Source organism: Cetorhinus maximus, chromosome 21, assembly GCF_964194155.1.
Source record: "Cetorhinus maximus chromosome 21, sCetMax3.hap1.1, whole genome shotgun sequence".
NCBI lineage: Eukaryota > Metazoa > Chordata > Chondrichthyes > Lamniformes > Cetorhinidae > Cetorhinus > Cetorhinus maximus.
Genome location: NC_135899.1, coordinates 20,952,450 through 20,971,372, shown reverse-complemented (window position 1 = coordinate 20,971,372; position 18,923 = coordinate 20,952,450). Strand labels below are relative to the sequence as shown.

General features: G+C 43.2%; 1 protein-coding gene across 2 annotated transcripts; it reads right to left on the bottom strand.

Annotated features, from left to right (window-relative positions):
• Nucleotides 1-497: 497 nt before the first annotated feature.
• LOC144695358 (calcium homeostasis modulator protein 4-like) lies at nucleotides 498-17,339 on the bottom strand. 2 transcript variants are annotated; one of them, XM_078566259.1, is made up of 4 exons: nucleotides 17,246-17,339; nucleotides 16,686-16,980; nucleotides 5,463-5,744; nucleotides 498-2,367 (listed from the first exon to the last, which is right to left on the bottom strand). In XM_078566259.1, the coding sequence occupies exons 2-4, from the start codon at nucleotides 16,830-16,832 to the stop codon at nucleotides 2,215-2,217; spliced, it is 582 nt and encodes a 193-aa protein (XP_078422385.1). In that variant the 5' UTR covers nucleotides 16,833-16,980; nucleotides 17,246-17,339; the 3' UTR covers nucleotides 498-2,214. The 2 variants fall into 2 exon arrangements, with proteins under 2 accessions (XP_078422385.1, XP_078422384.1); XM_078566258.1 differs by having other exon boundaries at nucleotides 16,686-17,285.
• Nucleotides 17,340-18,923: the final 1,584 nt, after the last annotated feature.

Sequence of the window (18,923 nt, the reverse complement as noted above, 5' to 3'; positions counted from 1 at the left end):
ATACAGTATAATTTGTTGTTTTCCCTTATACTGGTATTTTTTCGAGTGTCCTGTTGAGTGCAAGGTGAAAACCTTCGACATGTCTCTTTTTTCAGCAATACTCCTTTCAATGAATGAGTACTTTGGCACATTCTTACTGTCAGAGAAAAGTAATAATGGATTAAGCTGTGGGCAGATTTGCATCTCAGCCTATTTTCCCTCTTCTTCAGCAACAAGTAATACTGTTTGCAAAAACAAGGATGATTGTGATTGTATATCATTCTGAGAGAGACGCAGTAGTTGCGATTGCAAAACAATAGATTGAACAAAAAACTTAGGATCATTTAACTTCTGTATATCCAAATCTTCTAAGTACCCTCACAAGAATATATTTGTACTCCTCTCAGGTAGATATCAATGATCCTCTAGCAATATTTTTGAGGAACAGCAGAGGTGTTTCTCCCTTTGTGCTAAGAAGCTTAATCCCCTGTCAAAACAATCGACAATTGCTAGGTCAGTGGAGTGATGGTGTCTGAAACCAAACTGATTTAATTTCAATAGATTTTGACATGACAAAAAGGAATATAATCTATTATAAACAAATTGTTGAAAAATTGACAGTATTGAAATTGGGAAATAATTGTTTGGTAAAGACATGTCATCGTTTTTATAACTTTTGAAGATTTCATTTATAATGGAAAAATGCTGGTTGAAAATGAGAGATTGCACCTATGAATAAGAGGAGTGGCAGTATTTGAGATTATCTTCTTCCATAGTTTGTTGCTTATTTTGGCATGACCAGCGGAATTACTTGTCTTGAGCGAGTTAACAATTTGCATTATTTTGCTTTGTTCAATAGGAGTTAAAAGTAATGCTTCAGTACAAGAATTAGTAAGAAAATGGGAGGAACATCCATCCCTCTTCCTCCAGGCTGTCCTTTAACGAGAAGGGGTGGGGTGGGGATGTGGTGCCCAGACCGAGGCCAGGTGAAGGCATTAGTGCTGGCCTCCTGGCTTTGAGGTGGATGGAAACCTGTAAAGGACATGCTCACTTAATGTATCACTTCAAGTCATTCACACGTGTCAATGAAGTGTCAATGATGCAGACTGCAGGCAACCCTGCCTTGGTAGTGGCTCTCATCCAGATGAGAAGGAGGGCCCATCGCAGGTTGGCACAGGGCCATTAGGAGCAAGGGCCTGAGTAGCAAGAGTCAGCAGGGCCTCTATAAGGTCAACAGGCTGGTGAACATGGACCACTACAACAGCGAGCATTAGCTGGTCGATGCATGTATCACAATCTAGGGATGAGCAAAAGGCAATGCTTGAGGTGCCCTCGTATGTCCCAGACGTGGTTGCTCACATCTGCAAGACATTGCTGTTTTCCCCACACAATCATTTGCCTCATGGTTCCATATGTGTGCTCTAGGTTGCACTCTCCTGAGGCTTTGTCTCCCTCACTTGTATTCAGCAGTGATTTTTTGTTTTGAAAATGTCATAGGCCTGGAACATTCCTACACTGCCAGTCTCTTCTTACTCTGTCAGGTGGCCACTTACTATTCTCCTGAACTCTCTGTAGCTGTGAAGTCACCACCTGCAGGAATGTGTACTTCAGGAAATTCCCAGCCTCCTATAGGCCCTGAAGTGACTCCAGCCACTCCTCAAACCTGAGTTCCTGCAACTGGAGACACTTCCTTCACTTGTGGTTACCCAGGACCTCACAGCACAGGAGTTTTAGGTAAGGGTCTCAGCTGTCTCATTGTTTTGCTTAAAACATTTTTCACATCGAATTAATTTCTCTGATTATTTATATATTTACCATTCCTAGCTGCAATGCCATCTCCATCCTCCACTGCACCGATTTCCCATTTCACCAAATTCCGGAGTACCACACTGTTGACCTAAAATATATTTTCGATAAGGAGCAAGCTGTAACTTAAATGTCAATTTTGTATCAGGGGACAAACGTATGATTGAAGTGTGTATTTTCTATCATGGGACAAATGCATGATTTCAGAGGACGGCATCTGCAATAGAGTAAATGAATGAATTAAGGGTGCAGTTTCCATTCGAGTATTCACATATAAGTGCCTAATGTAAAACTGTGCATCCCTATCACAGAGTAGGGGCAGCAGTGGAACATTTACCCTTAAATTTTACATCATGTAACAATTTGGCACTTGCATCAAATGAATTAAAACACAATTACAATTAAAAATGTTCACTAAATGATGCTGAATTACACTTTGGTGTCTTCGCTTGAGACTGTTGTTCCTTTGTGCACTTTGCTGAGCGGAGCCAATTGTTTTTTGCTTTTTGCGTTGCTGCTAGAACAACGTTGCGGAGTTTCCTGAAGCTCCTGTGAAAATGCATCAGTTCCAGAAGTGAGTGGCTGTTGGTAAAGCAAAGTCGCACCTCTAAGTGTAAGCTTTAATAATCATTGTCATATCCTTCTAGTTATCCCATGAAACGTGCCACCAGTGCTGGAACACAGGTGGTGCAGCAAAATGTGACATGGGCCAGTATCATTTGTGGATATATATTAATAGTTCAATATTAGATACGCCCATTGCTGTGCCACTGATTTAATAAGTGTACACCAAGTCTTGTAGAGTTCCGCATTGAGTAACCTGCGCCCTCTCACGCCCTTCCCACTTAATAAAAATATTGTCAACCCTTCCCTTAAACCATTTCTATTTTATCCTGCTCAGCACCCACACTCATCCAACTGTAAGGAGCTATCAGATGACTCCCTGTACTCGAAGTTTGCTATAAAAACACGAGGTTCTGTTATTACAGTGCAAAAAGGCAGTCTGCAGCCTGAGTGAGTGAGAAAAACTTGACAAGCGTTGTCTAAATAAGAGGGATGAGGGGGGAATTATTTTGTGAATGTCCATTCAGAGGTGAAGCCTCATTGAAGTGAGAGCTTTCAGAGAGACAAGGTGACAACATTGTGACCCAAGCCTCTGACCCCTCCACTTGCATGAGCTTACACTGGGGCTAGAGCCTCAAAAATGAATACTATCAATTTTGGATGTAATTTTGCATGTTAACTTAATTTGGTGGAGGCCTGTTTCCTTCCCATTCATTTCTTGAAGACTCTCTGTGATTTTGCAGGGCAGACAGCCTTTCTGGAACCTGCAGGCAAACAGTGACACGTGATTTCCATTCTCTCACTACACGGCATTTTCAGTCCTTGATCCCAGTCAGGAGACAACTGAGATTGGGAACATTGCTGTTTAACAGTGGCTGAATGGTCCTGTCTTGGATCAGGGACTCCTGTTAATCTTTGTAAATTATGTACGACTGAGGAACAATTATGTATCGAACCACATTAGTGTAGGACTGGAGTTACGAAAAGGTCAGCCAGTTAAAGACACCAGAGAGCATCAGTGCCAAATGCAGTCCTGTTTGACATCACTGTGGATCTGGAAGGATTTTGATTTTGTCCCATCATAGATGACCTTACCCCTCATGTTGCCCTTGAAGGAGATCACACTGAGCAGCTTCAGCAGGCAGCCAATTTTCTTCAGCAAAAACTGATACACCTTTAAATAGTGCTTAAAATCGACAGCAATAACTTTTTTACTCGCAATCTGCTGGTTGCCATTAGGAGAGGGCATTGGGTCAATCCATCAAACTGCCGTGCTGCTCCTTTAATGAGTGCAAGCAGGCAATTTAAGTGGTAATCAGCCCCTTATTGATCCTCCAGGCAGCCATTCCTTGCAGAAGCTTCAATTCCTTTCACAAGATGGCACCTCGCGCTGAACATGGACTACATCTGTAACTGTTATGTTCAAACTGAATAAGAGAGTGTGGTACAGCAGCAACCTGATGGAGAACACCAAACTGTGAGTCTACCGAGTCTACATCATCAGCGCACCCCTCTAGAGAAGTGAGACCAGGACAACAGATGCAAGGCAGGAGGAAAAGCTGAACAGTTCCACCTTCGCTGTCTCAGACATATCCTCGGCAGCTCTTGGCAGAACAAGGTCACTAACTCAGAAGGTCCTGGAGCATGCTCATTTCATCAGCTTCCATTCATTACTAAGCCTACAACAGCTGCTTCTATCAGCCACATTCATCAGTTGGATGACGGCCATACATACAAAGGTCTCTGTCAGTAAGCTGGCTTCTCCGTCATGACCTGACCAGGATACTTGTTCTCCTAAGGGCCTCCTCCAACATTCCACTACAAGGAAATTGCCGGTCAGATATGAAGATGGTGGACAATTAAACAGAAAGTCGCTAATGGCCATGACTTCTGAAGGCTGGTTGCTTGGAGGAGCATTGGAAGAGTCAATGTGAAAGCTCAGCTGGTAGGGATCAGAAAGCAGAGGAAACATAAGCCAGTGAATCCTGCACCTCAGTCTACTGCCTCCATCTGCAACAAGTGAGCAGACTGCCATGCCAGGGTGGGGTTCCTGAGCCACACCAGGTGATGTTTAGCACGGAGTTGACCACCACAACACAAACCATCATCTCACGAGATGAAGGCCGATAGCGATCTTCTACTGTTCGTTTGCTGCAGGAGGATAGAATAAGACTTTTGATACACATCAGAAGATTTCCTGGGACATTTTGTCAAATATCACCAGCATTATACTGACATTTATTCTCGAACTTTTATGCAGACTTCACCTACGATGACTGGGTGTTGTGCTGCTCTGTATTACTGGACAGCTTATTGAAGTCACTTGGGGAAAGGGAGTGCTCGGTCATCAGCATTCTGTTCGGGGTCCCCATGGTCTTCAGTAGGAATGGGTGGACAGCATCAAGCAAGGCAGAGCAGCAATCGCTGCTGCAAGTGAGAGTGACAGGACAGACATGAGGGAATTTTCAAGGAGCAGTATATGTGGGCTCCACTTAACCACTGCCACTGAAGATGTGGAGTGTGCTAGCTGACACACAGCAGGGGGGGAGAGGGTGTGTGTGTGTGTGTGTGTGTGTTTCAGGATAGCTTAGGGACTAAGTTAAAGGGTGCCCAGGTTCTTAGATATGACACTGATTGTCCTGTTGGAGGAGGTCCTTAGGAGAAAAAGTATCCTGCACCTGAGAGGAGATATTCACCTCACCCTCATGTCTGTCCTGTAAAAGAGTGTGGAACAACAGTAACCTGATGGAGAACACCAAACTGTGAGTGTACCGAGTCTACATCAGTTTTAACTCCTGGGTATGCCTGGGCTATTCTGTAATTCAATGGCCGGGATTTTCCTGCTTCAGTTCTCATGCCTCATGTCAGCAGCACAGATGAAGTATTCCACATCTGAAACTCTGACCATTAAATCAAAGCTTGAAAAAGATCAAAGGTTAGCGGAATGTGATTTCTGGGTACAGACTCCCACGATGTGCTGGGCTGTAAAACCGCAGAACATTTTAAAACATTATTGCTGGTTGGTTTCGGCTTCATTCGTCACATTTGCTCTATGTTCACAGCTTGTCATGTTCATTTAACTCGGTGGAAAGTTGTCTTTGCATTCCACTTACCGCGTATGTCAGTTCAGCTCCATTATTGTTCGGTTGAGTCTCAGATACAGACTCAGGGTGGGAAGGAAATCTTTTGCTCTTGTTGTTAACGTCTTTTCTTTCCTCTGCATCTGCTTTGTCATACAGTGCCTTCATCATCAGATCTTCTTTCAATCTTCCACGCATTGAATCATATTCATTCTTGTAATAATAATTCTTCATATTACACCAAGTGCAACGATGAAGAGAGTAGAGCAACAGCAGTAGGACCAGGAATATGAAAATTAAAACGCCACCGATGAACTGTAAAGGCATGAGTTAAAAGGTAAGAGGATGATTTAAACAACAACTCTTCAACAGAACTGTTCAACTCTAGAGATTTAATGGTAAATGTTGTGAGGAGTGACTCCCAGCATGAAGCTCCACTCATCTGGAGCACAAGTGAGAGATGATTCAGTTTTAGACAGTATGTGAGTGCATGATTGGAGTGTGTACATGGTTGTTGGGTGTGTATGACCAACTGTGTGCATGTGTGTGTGTGAAATAGCATGTTAGCTGCGAGATAATGTCTACATGTCTGCAGAGTGTTCGGGACAGTGGCCAGAATTTTATGCTCCCCTCACTGGTGGGTTTTTACAAAGAACAAAGAACAAAGAAAAGTATAGCACAGGAACAGGCCCTTCGGCCCTCCAAGCCTGCGCCAATCATATTGCCCGTCAACTAAAACATTTTGACTTCCGGGGTCCGTATCCCTCTATTCCCATCCTATTCATGTATTTGTCAAGCTGCCTCTTAAACACCACTATCGTACCTGCTTCCACCACCTCCTCTGGCAGCGAATTCCAGACACTCACTACCATCTGCGTAAAAAACTTGCCCCGCACATCTCCTCTATAGTTTTCTCCTCTCACCTTAAATCTATGTCCCCTAGTAATTGACTCTTCCACCCTGGAAAAAGCTTCTGACTATCTACTCTGTCCATGCCTCTCATAATTTTGTAAACTTCTATCAAGTCGCCCCTCAATCTCCGTCGCTCTAGTGAGAACAATCCAAGTTTCTCCAACCTCTCCTCATAGCTAATAACCTCCAGACCAGGCAGCATCCTGGTAAACCTCCTCTGCACCCTCTCCAACGCCTCCATATCCTTCTGGTAATGTGGTGACCAGAATTGCACGCAATATTCCAAGTGTGGCCTAACCAAGGTTCTATACAGCTGCAGCATGACTCGCAGCTTTTATACTCAATACCCCTGCCAATGAAGGCAAGCATGCCATATGCCTTCCTGACTACCTTATCCACCTGCGTTGCCACTTTCAGTGACCTGTGGACCTGTACACCCAGATCCCTCTGCCCATCGATGCACTTAAGGGTTCTACCATTTACTGTTTAATTCCTGCCTGTATTAGATCTTCCAAAATGCATTACCTCGCATTTGTCCGGATTAAACTCCATCTGCCATTTCTCCGCCCAAGTCTCCAACCGATCTATATCCTGTTGTATCCTTTGACAATCCTCTTCACTATCTGCAACTCCTCCAACCTTGGTGTCGTCTGCAAACTTGCTAATTAGCCCAGTTACATTTTCCTCCAAATCATTTATGTATACTACAAACAGCAAAGGTCCCAGCACTGATCCCTGCGGAACTCCACTAGTCACAGCTCTCCATTCAGAAAAGCACCCTTCCACTGCTACCCTCTGTCTTTTCTGACCAGTTGAGGGGAGCGCATTAAATTGAATTGAAAGTCAAGGTTCCCTCTTGCCCCGACTACACAGCGGGCAAGGCTTCGGATGGGAAGCCCATCTTTGCACCAATTACTCATGAATCGTTCCTGACAGATAATGTCCTACTCACGGAGACATACCTCACAGATAACGCCCACTCACAGAGTCATACCTTACTGATAATGCCCTACTCACAGAGTCATACCTTATAGATAATGCCCTACTCACAGAGTCATACCTTACTAATAATGCCCTACTAACAGAGTCATACCTTACAGACAATGTCCCATTCATGGAGTGAAACCTTACAGATAATGTCCCAGACACCATCATCACCATCCCTGGATATGTTCTATCCCACCGGCAGGACTGGCCCAGCAAAGGTGGCAGCACAGTGTTATACATTCGGGAGAGAGTTGCCCTGGGAGTCATCAACACCGACCCCAAACCCCATGACGTCTCAGGCACCAGGTCAAACAGAGGCAAGAAAACCTCCTGCTGATTACCACATACCGCCCCCGCCCCACTCAGCTGATGAATCAGTGCTCTTCCATGTTGAACACCACTTGGAGGAAGCACTGAGGGTTCCAAGGGCACAGAATGTACTCTGGGTGGGGGACTTCAACGTCCATCACCAAGAGTGACTCCGTAGCACCACCACAGACCAGTCTGGCTGAGTCCTAAAGGACTTCGCTGCTGGACTGGGTCTGCGGCAGTTGGTGTGGGGACCAACAAGAGGGAAAGACATACTTGACCTGACCCTCACTAACCTGCCTGCCGTAGATGCATCTGTCCATGACAGTATCGGTAGGACTACCCACCGCACAATCATTGTGGAGACGAAGTCCCGTCTTCACATTGAGGATGCCCTCCACCATGTTGTGTGGCACTACCACCGTGCTAAATGGGATAAATTTCAAACAGATATAGCAACTCAAGACTGGGCATCCATGAGGCGCTATGGGCCATCAGCAGCAGCAGAATTGTACTTGAACACAATCTGTAATCTCATGGCCCGGCATATCCTCCACTCCACCATTCCTAACAAGCCAGGGGATCAGCTCTGTTTTAATGAAGAGTGCAGGAGGGCATGCCAGGAGCAACACCAGGCATACCTAAAAGTGAGGTGTCAACCTGGTGCAGCTACAACACTGGACTGCTTGCATGTGAAACAGCATAAGCAGCAAGTGATAGACAAAGCTAAGTGATTCCACAACCAACGGAGCATATCTAAGCTCTGCAGTCCGGCCACATCCAGTCGTGAATGGTGGTGGACAATTAAACAACTCACTGGAGGAGGAAGCTCCACAAATATTCCCATGCTCAATGATGGAAGAGCCCAGCAGATCAATGTAGAAGCTAAGGCTGAAGCATTTGTAACAATCTTCAGCCAGAAGTGCTGAGTGGATGATCCATCTCAACCTCCTCTGGAGGTCCCCAGCATCACATGCCAGTCTTCAACCAATTTGATTCACTCCATGAGATATTAAGAAACAGCTGAAGGCACTGGATACTGCAAAGGCTACGGGCACTGACAATGCTCCGGCAATAGTACTGAAGACTTGTGCTCCAGAACTTGCCGCTCTTCTAGTTAACCTGTTCCAGTACAGCTACAACACTGGCATCTACCCAGCTATGTGGAAACTTGCCCAGGTATGTCCTGTACACAAAAAGCAGGAAAACTCCCACCAATTACCACCCTGTCAGTCTACTCTTGATCATCAGTAAAGTGATGGAAGGGGTGATCAACAGTGCTATCAAGCAGCAATTGTTTAGCAATAACCTGCTCACTTACGCACAGTTTGTGTTCCACTGGGGTCACATAGTTCCTGATCTCATTACAGACTTGGCTCAAACATGGACAAAAGAACAGAACACCAGATGTGAATGAGAGTGACTGCCCTTGACATCAAGGCCACATTTGACAGCATGTGGCATCAAGGAGCCCTAGAAAATCTGGAGTCAATAGGAATCAGGGAGAAAAACACTCCATTGGTTAGAGTTACACCTAGCACAAAGGAAGATGATTGTGGTGGTTACAGGTCAATCACCCCAGTTCCAGGACATGACTGCAAGAGTTCCTCAAGGTAGTGTCCTAGGCCTAACCATCTTCATCTGCTGCATCAATGATCTTCCCTTCTTCATAACACCAGAAGTGGGGATGTTCGCTGATGACTGCACAATGTTCAGCACCATTCACGGCTCCTCAGACACTGAAGCAGCCCATGTCTAAATGCAGCAAGACCTGGACAATATCCAAGCTTGGGCTGGTAAGTGGCAAGTAACATTCGCGCCACACAAGTGCCAAGGAATGACCATCTCAAACGAGAGAGCCTAACAATCGCCCCTTGACATTCAATGGCATTACCATCGCTGAATCCCCCACAATCAACATCCTGGGAGTTACCATTGACCAGAAACTGAATTGGACTAGCTGTATAAATACTGTGCTACATGAGCAGGTCGGAGGCTAGGAATCCTGCAGCGAATAACTCACTTCCTGGCTCCCCAAAGCCTGTCCACCATCTATAATGCCCAAGTCAGGAGTGTGATGGAATACTCCCCACTTGCCTGGATGAGTGCAGCTCCAACAACACTCAAGAAGATTGACACTATCCAGGACAAAGCAGCCCTCTTGATAGGCACCCCATTCACTCCTTCCACCAGTGACACACAGCAGCAGCAGTGTATGCCATCTACAAGATGAACTGCAGGAACTCACCAAGCCTCCTTCAACAGCACCTTCCAAACCCACGACCACTACCACCAAGAAGGACAAGGGCAGCAGACACATGGGAACACCACCACCTGGAAGTTCCCCCCCAAGTCACTCACCATCCTGACTTGGCAATATATCACTGTTCCTTCACTACCGCAACATCACAATCCTAGAGCTCCCTCCCTAACAGCACTGTAGGTGTACCTGCACCACATGGTTTCCAGTGGTTCCAGAAGGCAGCTCACCACCACCTTCTCAAGGGCAATTAGGGATGGGCAATAAATGCTTGCCAAGCCAGTGATGCCCACATCCTATGCATGAATTTTTAAAAACTTTAGGCCCTTAAGTGTCCCCTTCTGAAGTCGGGCACACCCCCCCCCCACCCTCTTAAAGTCCGATGGCTTCTTGACCTCCCTCCCCCCCATTCCCCAGCCTCTCTCACGAGGCTCCAATCGCTCACCTCTAGCCACTTCCAGGCCTTCCCTACCCTTCGCACCCTGGGACACTTTGAACTTAGCTACGCCTCCAGTTCCCGGACTTGGTCTCTGACTTCTTCAGTTATACAGGGCATTGGTGAGAACACATCTCAAATACTGTGTGCAGTTTTGGTCTCCTTATTTGAGGAAGGATGTAAATGCATTGGGGGTAATTCAGAGGATGTTTATTAGATCGATACCTGGAATGACCGAGTTGCCTACTGAGATAGGTTGGACAGGCTGGCCTTGTTTCCAGTGGAGATTAGAAGAGTGAGGGGTGACTTGATTGAAGTGTATAAGATCCTGACTAGTCTTGACAAGCTGGACATGGAAAGGATGTTTCTTCTTGTGGGTGAGTCCAGAAATAGGGGACACTGTTTTAAAATGAGGGATCGCCCTTTTAGGACAGAGATGAGGAGAATTTTTTTCTCTCAGAGGGTTATGTGACTTTGGAACTCTCTGCCTGAGAAGGCAGTAGAGGTAGGGCCATTGAATAATTTGAAGACAGAGGCAGATTGATTCTCTTGTCTAACAAGAATCAAAGGTTTTCAGGGGTAGATGGAAATGTGGAGCTCGAAACACAAGCAGATCAGCCAAAATCATATTGAAGGCAGAGCAGTCCCGAGATCCAACTGGCCTAATTCTGCTCCTATTTCAAGTGTTCTTATGTCTTTTTGAAATTCCTTTTCTGTCCACTACAGCGCTGTCGCTGCAGGGACTGGAGAACTGTCGGCCAATCAGATTGGCCTTTGCAGGTTTCGGGTGCCTAGTTCGATGCTGGATGGCTGATGGCCTTGTAGTGGCTTGAGACAACTGAGTGTCTTGCTAGTCAATTTCAGAGTCAGCCACATCACTGTGGATCTGGAGGATGACAGATTTCCTTCCCTAAAGGACATTAGTGAAGTAGATGGGTTTTCTGCGATAACCAGCAATGGTTTCATGGTCATCATTAGACTTTTAATTCCAGATTGAATTCAAATTCCACCATCTGCCATGTTGGGATTCAAACCCGGGCCCCAGAGAATTACCCTGGGTGTCTGGGTTACCAGACAAGTGACAATGTCACTACACCACTGCTTACCACCTACATACACAAGATAACATGATGCCAGTAAAAGTAGGGATGCAGGTGTCAATAATACAAAAGTAGAATTCATATAGATAGAGATAATGGTTAATAAAGGATTTATCATATTAGTGGCGTTGTCTACATGCCACCTAACGCTGGTAGGGAGTTGAAGGCAGAATTTTTTTTTTATTCATGGAATGTGGGCATCGCTGGCTCAGCCAACATTTATTATTCATCCCTAATTGCCCTTAAGAAGCTGGTGGTGAGCTGCCTTCTTGAACTGCTGCAGTCTATGTGGTGTAGGTATGCCCACAGTGCTTTTAGGGAGGGAGATCCAGGATTTTGACCCAGCAGCAGTGAAGGGACAGTGATATATTTCCAAGTCAGGATGGTGAGTGACTTGGAAGGGAACTTTCAGATGGTGGTGTTCCCATGGATCTGCTGCCCTTGCCCTTCTAGATGGTAGAGGTCATGGGTTTGGAAGGTAATTTCAAAGGAGCCTTGGTGAGTTGCTGCAGTGTATTTTGTTGATGGGACACACTGCTGCATTGTGTGTGAGGGAGTGAATGTTGAAGTTGCTGGATGGGGTGCCAATGAAGCTTTGTCCTGGATGGTGTTGAGCTTCTTGAAGCTTTGTCCTGGATGGTGTCGAGCTTCTTGAACGTTGTTGGAGCTGCACTCACCCAAGCAAGTGGAGACATTCCATCACGAGGCTGATTTATGCCTTGTAGATGGTGGACAGGCTTTGGGGAGTCAGGAAGTGTTACTCACCGCAGCATTCCCAGCCCTCTGACCTGCTCTTGTAGGCACAGTATTTATATGGCTGGTCCAGTTCAGTTTCTGGTCAATGTTAACCCCCAGAACATTGATAGTGAGGGATTCACGATGGGAATGCCATTGAAGGTCAAGGGGCAATGGTTAGATTCTCTCTTGTTGGAGATGGTCATTGCCTGGCACTTGTGTGGCATGAATGTTAAATGTGCAGGCAAATTAAGGAATCGAGTTTGAAACAGAATGGTAATAATTGGAGGCTTCAACTGCCCTAGTATTAATTGGGTGGAAGAGGTATGTAAAGGGTTTCTACAATGTCTACAGGACTCCTTTCAAACCAACATGTAAAAAGACTAACAAGGAAAGATTTGCTATTGAATCTAGATAATGGTGATGGACCCAGAGCAGATTAGGGAAGTAAAAGTAGGGAAACATCTGGACAACTGTGACCATAATATTATCTGCTTTAAGATGGTGATAGAGAAGGATACAGGTCAAATATCCTTTGTCCGAAACCCCTGGGGCTGATTGCATTTTGGATTTCAGATAAATTCGGCTTTCAGATTCCACATATAAACTTACACAACAATCGCCTAAGCCTAGACTAGTTATAGTTCAAAGTAAATAAAATAGCTAGAATAGTAAGATATATCACTGAATAATAAATGCAGGGTGCCTGTAACAAGTTACTTTTTGACATGTTCACCACAGAAAATCACCAGGTAAACAGTGCAGACAAAAAACTAGTCAGACTTCCCATGCTAAAGGTAAATGAGGTTCAAAAAAAGTATGGTTTTTGGATGTATTTGGTTTTCGGATTTACAAATAAAGGATACTCAACCCATATAGGTATGATAAAAACCAAGTTTATATATGAGAAAAATGTGGATCTTGAGGGACTGAGAATAGAACTTTAAAAAATAAAATATTCAAATGTATTGACAAAGAGCGATGTAGAACAACAATAGGACACATTTAAAGCAATGTTCAACAGAATGCAGGAAATATAGATTCCTCTAAAAGGAAAGAGCAAACTAAACAGTAGTGGGACTCCTTGGATGGATGGAGACACAACAGAATAATTGAGGTTTAGAAAACAGGCAAATATTAACTACAAAGAAGCTTGACACCATGCAGGACAAAGCAGCCCACTTAATTGGCACCCTTTCCAAAAATATTCACTCCCTCCACCACTGATGCACAGTGCCGAATTTATCTGAAATCCAAAATGAAATCAGCCCCAGGGGTTTCGGACAAAGGATATTTGACCTGTATCCCTCTCTATCACCATCTTAAAGTGTATAATGTTATGGTCACAGTTGTCCAGATGTTTCTAGATGCAACAGTGTGTGCCATCTACAAGATTCATTGCAGAAACTCACCAAGCCTCCTTAGACAGCACCTTCCAAACCCACAACTGCTACCATCTAGAAGGACATGGACAGCAGACACACGGTAACACCACCACCTGGATGTTCTCCTTCATGCCACTCACCATCCAGACTTGGAAATATACACCATCCCTTCACTGTTGCTGGGTCAAAATCCGGGAACTCCCTCCCTAACAGCACTGTGGGTGTACCTACACCACATGGACTGCAGTAGTTCAAGAAGGCAGCTCACCACCACCTTCTCAAGGGAAATTAGGGATGGGCAATAAATGCTGGCCTAGCCAGCGACGTCCACATCCTATGCATGAATAAAAAACACCACAGCAAAACATAGCTATCTGAAGAGATTAGGTGAGAAGTTAAAAAAAAATCAGGATGGTAAAGGTGAAAGTAAATTATTCAGGAACATAAAACAAAATAGTAAAATCAAGAGACAGACAGCATAATGTCACAGGTAATGACTTAAAGAGATGGCAGAAATAATAAATAATTACTTTGTTTTACTTTTTACCAGGAAGATAGGAAAGGTAGATATGATCTTGGATGATGAGTTGAGTTATGAGGTAAGCGCATTTAAAATAAAAAAGGGATGCATTTTTAAAAACTGAACAAATTAATGAAGTAAAAACTGGGGCCTGTATGGACTGCATCAATATATTTTTGAAAAACCTACAGAAAAGATAGCAGAAGCATTGTTGCTCAGATTTAATAATTAATTAGAAAAATGTGTAGGACCAGAGCATTGGCAGATAGCTAATGTAATTCCTGTATTTTAGAAGGGCAGCAGTTCATGTCCAAGGAATTAAAGACCAGTCAGCATAATATCAGTGGTAGGAAAAGTAATGGAATCCTTACTAAAGGAAAGAATTGAAGAACATTTAAAAATAATAACAAATAATAATGGTGCAGCATGGTTTTCAAAGGGGAAAATCTTGCTTGTCCAACTTATTAAATTGTCGAGGAGTTGACCAAGGTTAAATAGTAGATGTAATATATCTGGATTTTCAAATGCCTTGGTGAGATGCCCCATAATAGATTAATGAATAAGGTCAGAGAATGTAGAATCAGGGGACAAGTGGCAGAAGAGATTGCTAGCTTTCTTCAAGACTGAAAGGAGAGGTGGGTGAGGGGTAATAATCAATACTGAGGAGGACTTCAACAAATTACAGGGGACCATTCATAAACTTGCAGAATAGGAAAATAATTGGCAAGTGAAGTTTAACACATAAATGTGAGGTAGCACATCTTGGTAGGAAGAATAGGGAGGTCACCTATTATTTGGAAAGTGCAAGTCTAAGTGGGGTAGAGGAAGAAAGGGATCTCAGAGTACAAAGACATCAATCACTACAAGTTACACAACAGGTCAGCATGGTCAAAAAAAGCAAGCCAAGCACAAGGCTTTGTTTCAAGAGGGTTGGAATTGGGAAGTAAGGAAGCTATGCTAAACCTGTATCATACCTTGTTTAGATCACAGTTCTGGTCACCATATTATAAAAAGCACTGCAGACAATACAGAAAAAAAATAGAAGGTTAATATCAGAAATGCATGGGTATGCATATTAGGAAAGGAGGAATAGGTTAGCTATCTTTTCTTTTGAGAAAAGAAGGCTGAGGAATGACTTTATAAAGATATTTAAAATTATGAGAGCTTCAGAGTGGATACAGAGAGAATTATTCATCTTGTGTGGAAGAGTTTAACCAGAGGCCATCAGCATAAGATAGTCACCAAGAAATCCAATAGGAAATTCAGAAGAAACTTCTTTACTTAGAGTGGTAAGAATGTGGACCTTGCTACCACAGGGAGTAGTTGAAGCGAATAGCATAGATGCATTTCAAGGGATGCTGGGCAAACATTTGAGAGAGAACGGTTACCATGGTAGATTTAGATGAGAAAAGATGAGATCAGGCTTGAGTGGAGCTGAAACACAGGCATGGTCTGATTGGCTGAATGGCCTGTTTCTGTGCTGCATATCAGATGAACCCATATGCAATCCCTTTTAGTCTGCATTGGATACTCCCTAACCTATGATAAAAGGTGCACACATATATACCTTTGTCACAACTCCTAAGATATTACAAAATTGTTCAATCCAATCAACATCTATGAAATGCAGTTACTGATCAGGTATTATTTTGTACACAGCAACGTGCAACTCCATTTCACTCGCTGGCTACTCCCTCAATCTCAATCTGATGCTGTGCAAACTCTGTGTCCTGATTAACCCTGAGCAGAATTTAAACCTCACCCGCAATTGTTCCACTTTCTTATCTGAGATATTATCCATCTCTTTCTCTGTCGCATTCTCACTGCCTCTGAAACCCACATTAATGCCCCTGTGACTTCCAGACTCATTTCTTCGTTGTAGCTGATCTCCTCAGTCTCACAAGTTCCCGATCAACAACTGCCACCCATGTTTAGAACTGTTTAAAAATAAGGGGTTGCTCATTTATGACATAGATAAGGAGAATATTTTTCTATCAGAGTGTGGTGAGCCTTAGGATGTCTCTTCCTCAAAAGGCAGTGAAAGCAGGGTCTTTGAATATTTTTAAGGCAGAGCTAGATACATTCTTGATTAACAAGGGAGGGAAAGGTTAACAAGGCAGGCTCGGGGGGCCTAGTGGCCTACTCCTGCTCCTAGTTCATATGTCCGTATGTATGTCCCCTCTTGCACTGACTCCCACTCTCTATCACCTCTTCTCCTTGACAACCTCCATCCTCGCTCAGTGCACAAATTCCTGCAAATGCCTTCAAATCCCTGCATTGCTCATCTGTCTCTCCCTTGGCACTCTCCTCAAACTTCATGCCCGGCCTCTGTTCCAACTCTGCCATGTGGCGTCCTTCCCTCCCTCTGTTCTACCATCAATGGTGCAGTTTTTAGTCATGTCTTCCACACTAAACCCCTCAGTTACTGCATCTCTCCCCTACACTCGAGTCATTACAGGTCTCTTGATTCCCTGATGATCGATAGTAACTATAGGGTACCCTGGTACTCCAGTCGGATCTGATCTCCAATTGTGAAACGAGTTGAGATGCTTTTCTCCGTTAAAGATGCGGTGGAAATGAAAGTTGAACGAACATTTAAAGACATTACTCACCCGCGATTTATCACAATGACGATGTAGCTCAGATAAAACACTACTGTCATTATCATTGCAGTTGAATTCGGCGCACATTTTCTTTGTCACTTTTTTATCTTTCATTATCTCAGCACAGGTATAGTAGTCACCGTCGAGGAATAACATGACGATCCATATTATTGGTGGAGTCAGTATTCTAAATAACAAAATGGCAGGGACAACATCACATTTACAACACTTTTCTGGCGTGTTTTTCTCGACTGGGCCAGTGGATTGCTCGCTCTTTGTCGAATTTCTTGCCCGAAAACGACACCTACAACACCAATGACATTGATGTGATTCAAATTGCAGCAGTAGGCTGATTATTAGCAATATTACTGAAGGGAAAAGAAAAAACATCCAAGCATAGCAATTATTCGCTTCCACAACACACGGACAAGGGATCCGTTTTTCAAGGAACTCTTCCAATCCATAAAGGATTAGAATCAGGATAGCATTCTGAATGACTTTGAATGAGTTACTGTTTAGAAATAACTCTTTCAGTTGATTGAATATTTGAACATTCAATCCCATTGTACCGGTAATCTCGAGCACCAACTCCAGCTCTCACAACAACTAAGGTTTACAGCAAATCACTGGGGAGCTTTTAATAAGACCTGTGAAGCTCCACCCAGGAGTTCTTGACATTGTTCAAACACATTGAAACATCTACAGTTTGATCGCATCTGCCCTAATTTGGAAGTAAACAGTTAAATCCAAGAACAGGAAGGGGAAGTCTCCAACATGGCATAATGTATGAGACATCCTTTTCATGTTAGCTTATTCATATTCAAAGCATTATATTCAGTAATTTGGAGAGTCTCTGATCTGAACAGTTTGCAACATCTCCCTCATCTACAGATTGAAAGAAAGAACTTACATTAAGACAGCTCCTTTCCGAACTTCTCAAAGAGCTTTAATGTGAGTCACTTTTTGTGGAACAGCCAATCTTGGTTCTATCAATAGCAATGAGATGAATGACACTTTGGGTGAGCGAGGATGTTGACCAAGACACTGGCAGTTTGGGGATTGAAAAATTCACCGTTTCCCATATCTCTAGACATGAATATATGCATAGGGTCTGAAACAAGACTGACAGCAGCCTTCTATAGCCAGTGCTAGATTTAACAGAATGGTGATCTCGAAAAACATGACCATTGGTATCAGTTCAATTGAAGGGATTATTCCATGCAAGTTTATTAATATTCACATTCACACGACTACTAGTGCCTCTGTGAAAATAAATTGCCATCCTGCTGTGATAAGTTCACTGTTTTCAAACACCCTCTCCAAGAAAAAAGTCACAATCTCCACTTATACAACTCTTCACACTTTATTAAGATAGATAGTTAAAGTGTTTCGCAAGCGATGAATTATTTTAAAGTGCAGTCACTGTTGTTTTGTAGGAAAACACATTTGACATTCTGCCCAAAGCCCCACAAGGAACAATTCGATAAATGACCAGATAATATGTTTTGATTGTGCTTGTAAATGGATAAATATTGAACAGGACACCACAAGAAATTTCTTGATCCTATTCAAAATTATACCCCTGATTTTTTCTGCCCACTTTGAACAGCCAGGCGGGAATTCAAGCCAGCATATCAACTGAAAGACAAGTAGCTCTAATAATTAACACTGAGGTGTTAACCCAGATTAGGGGCTTAAACCCATGAGTGTCTGATTTAGAAGTGTATGTTTTCGAGGTAATGCTAGGATAATGACTAATGTTAAAGTAACTTGATATAAATAAAAGAGTCACTAGCATAAAGGTACATCATGCATCTAAAATGCACTTTGCAGAATAAATTAACTAGCAAGATAAGACATATTAAAAATTTCCTCTAATACAGGTAGTTTTCTGAATATAAATTAGTTATAATTAAGCATGTATATTTATTCATTATTGTTTTACTTAGTGAAAAACTTCTTGCTAGTGTTGACCAATAGGTCTAAAATGATATGCAGGTATCTTCTCAAAGCACACATGCACATATGTCATGATTAACATTCATCCTGGCTCAGTACTTTGTTTTCATTGATGTTAATGCTGAAAATAAGTAGATTGTGCAACACATAAGTAGATTGTGAAACATGGGGCCAATACATTCAGGGCTGCCAGAGGATCAATGCATATTTATTGGAATATTCACAACAACAACTTACACTGTGTAATAATTTATATTCATAACTTATATACAACTTGTATTTACACTA

Coding starts and splice junctions, on each gene's coding strand:
- LOC144695358 (XM_078566258.1), bottom strand. CDS start 17,240: ATGGGATTGAATGTTCAAATATTCAATCAACTGAAAGAGTTATTTCTA. Junction 5,745..16,685: donor GTCATTGTGATAAATCGCGG/GTGAGTAATGTC, acceptor ATGCCTTTACAG/TTCATCGGTGGCGTTTTAAT. Junction 2,368..5,462: donor GAGCTGAACTGACATACGCG/GTAAGTGGAATG, acceptor CTTTACCAACAG/CCACTCACTTCTGGAACTGA.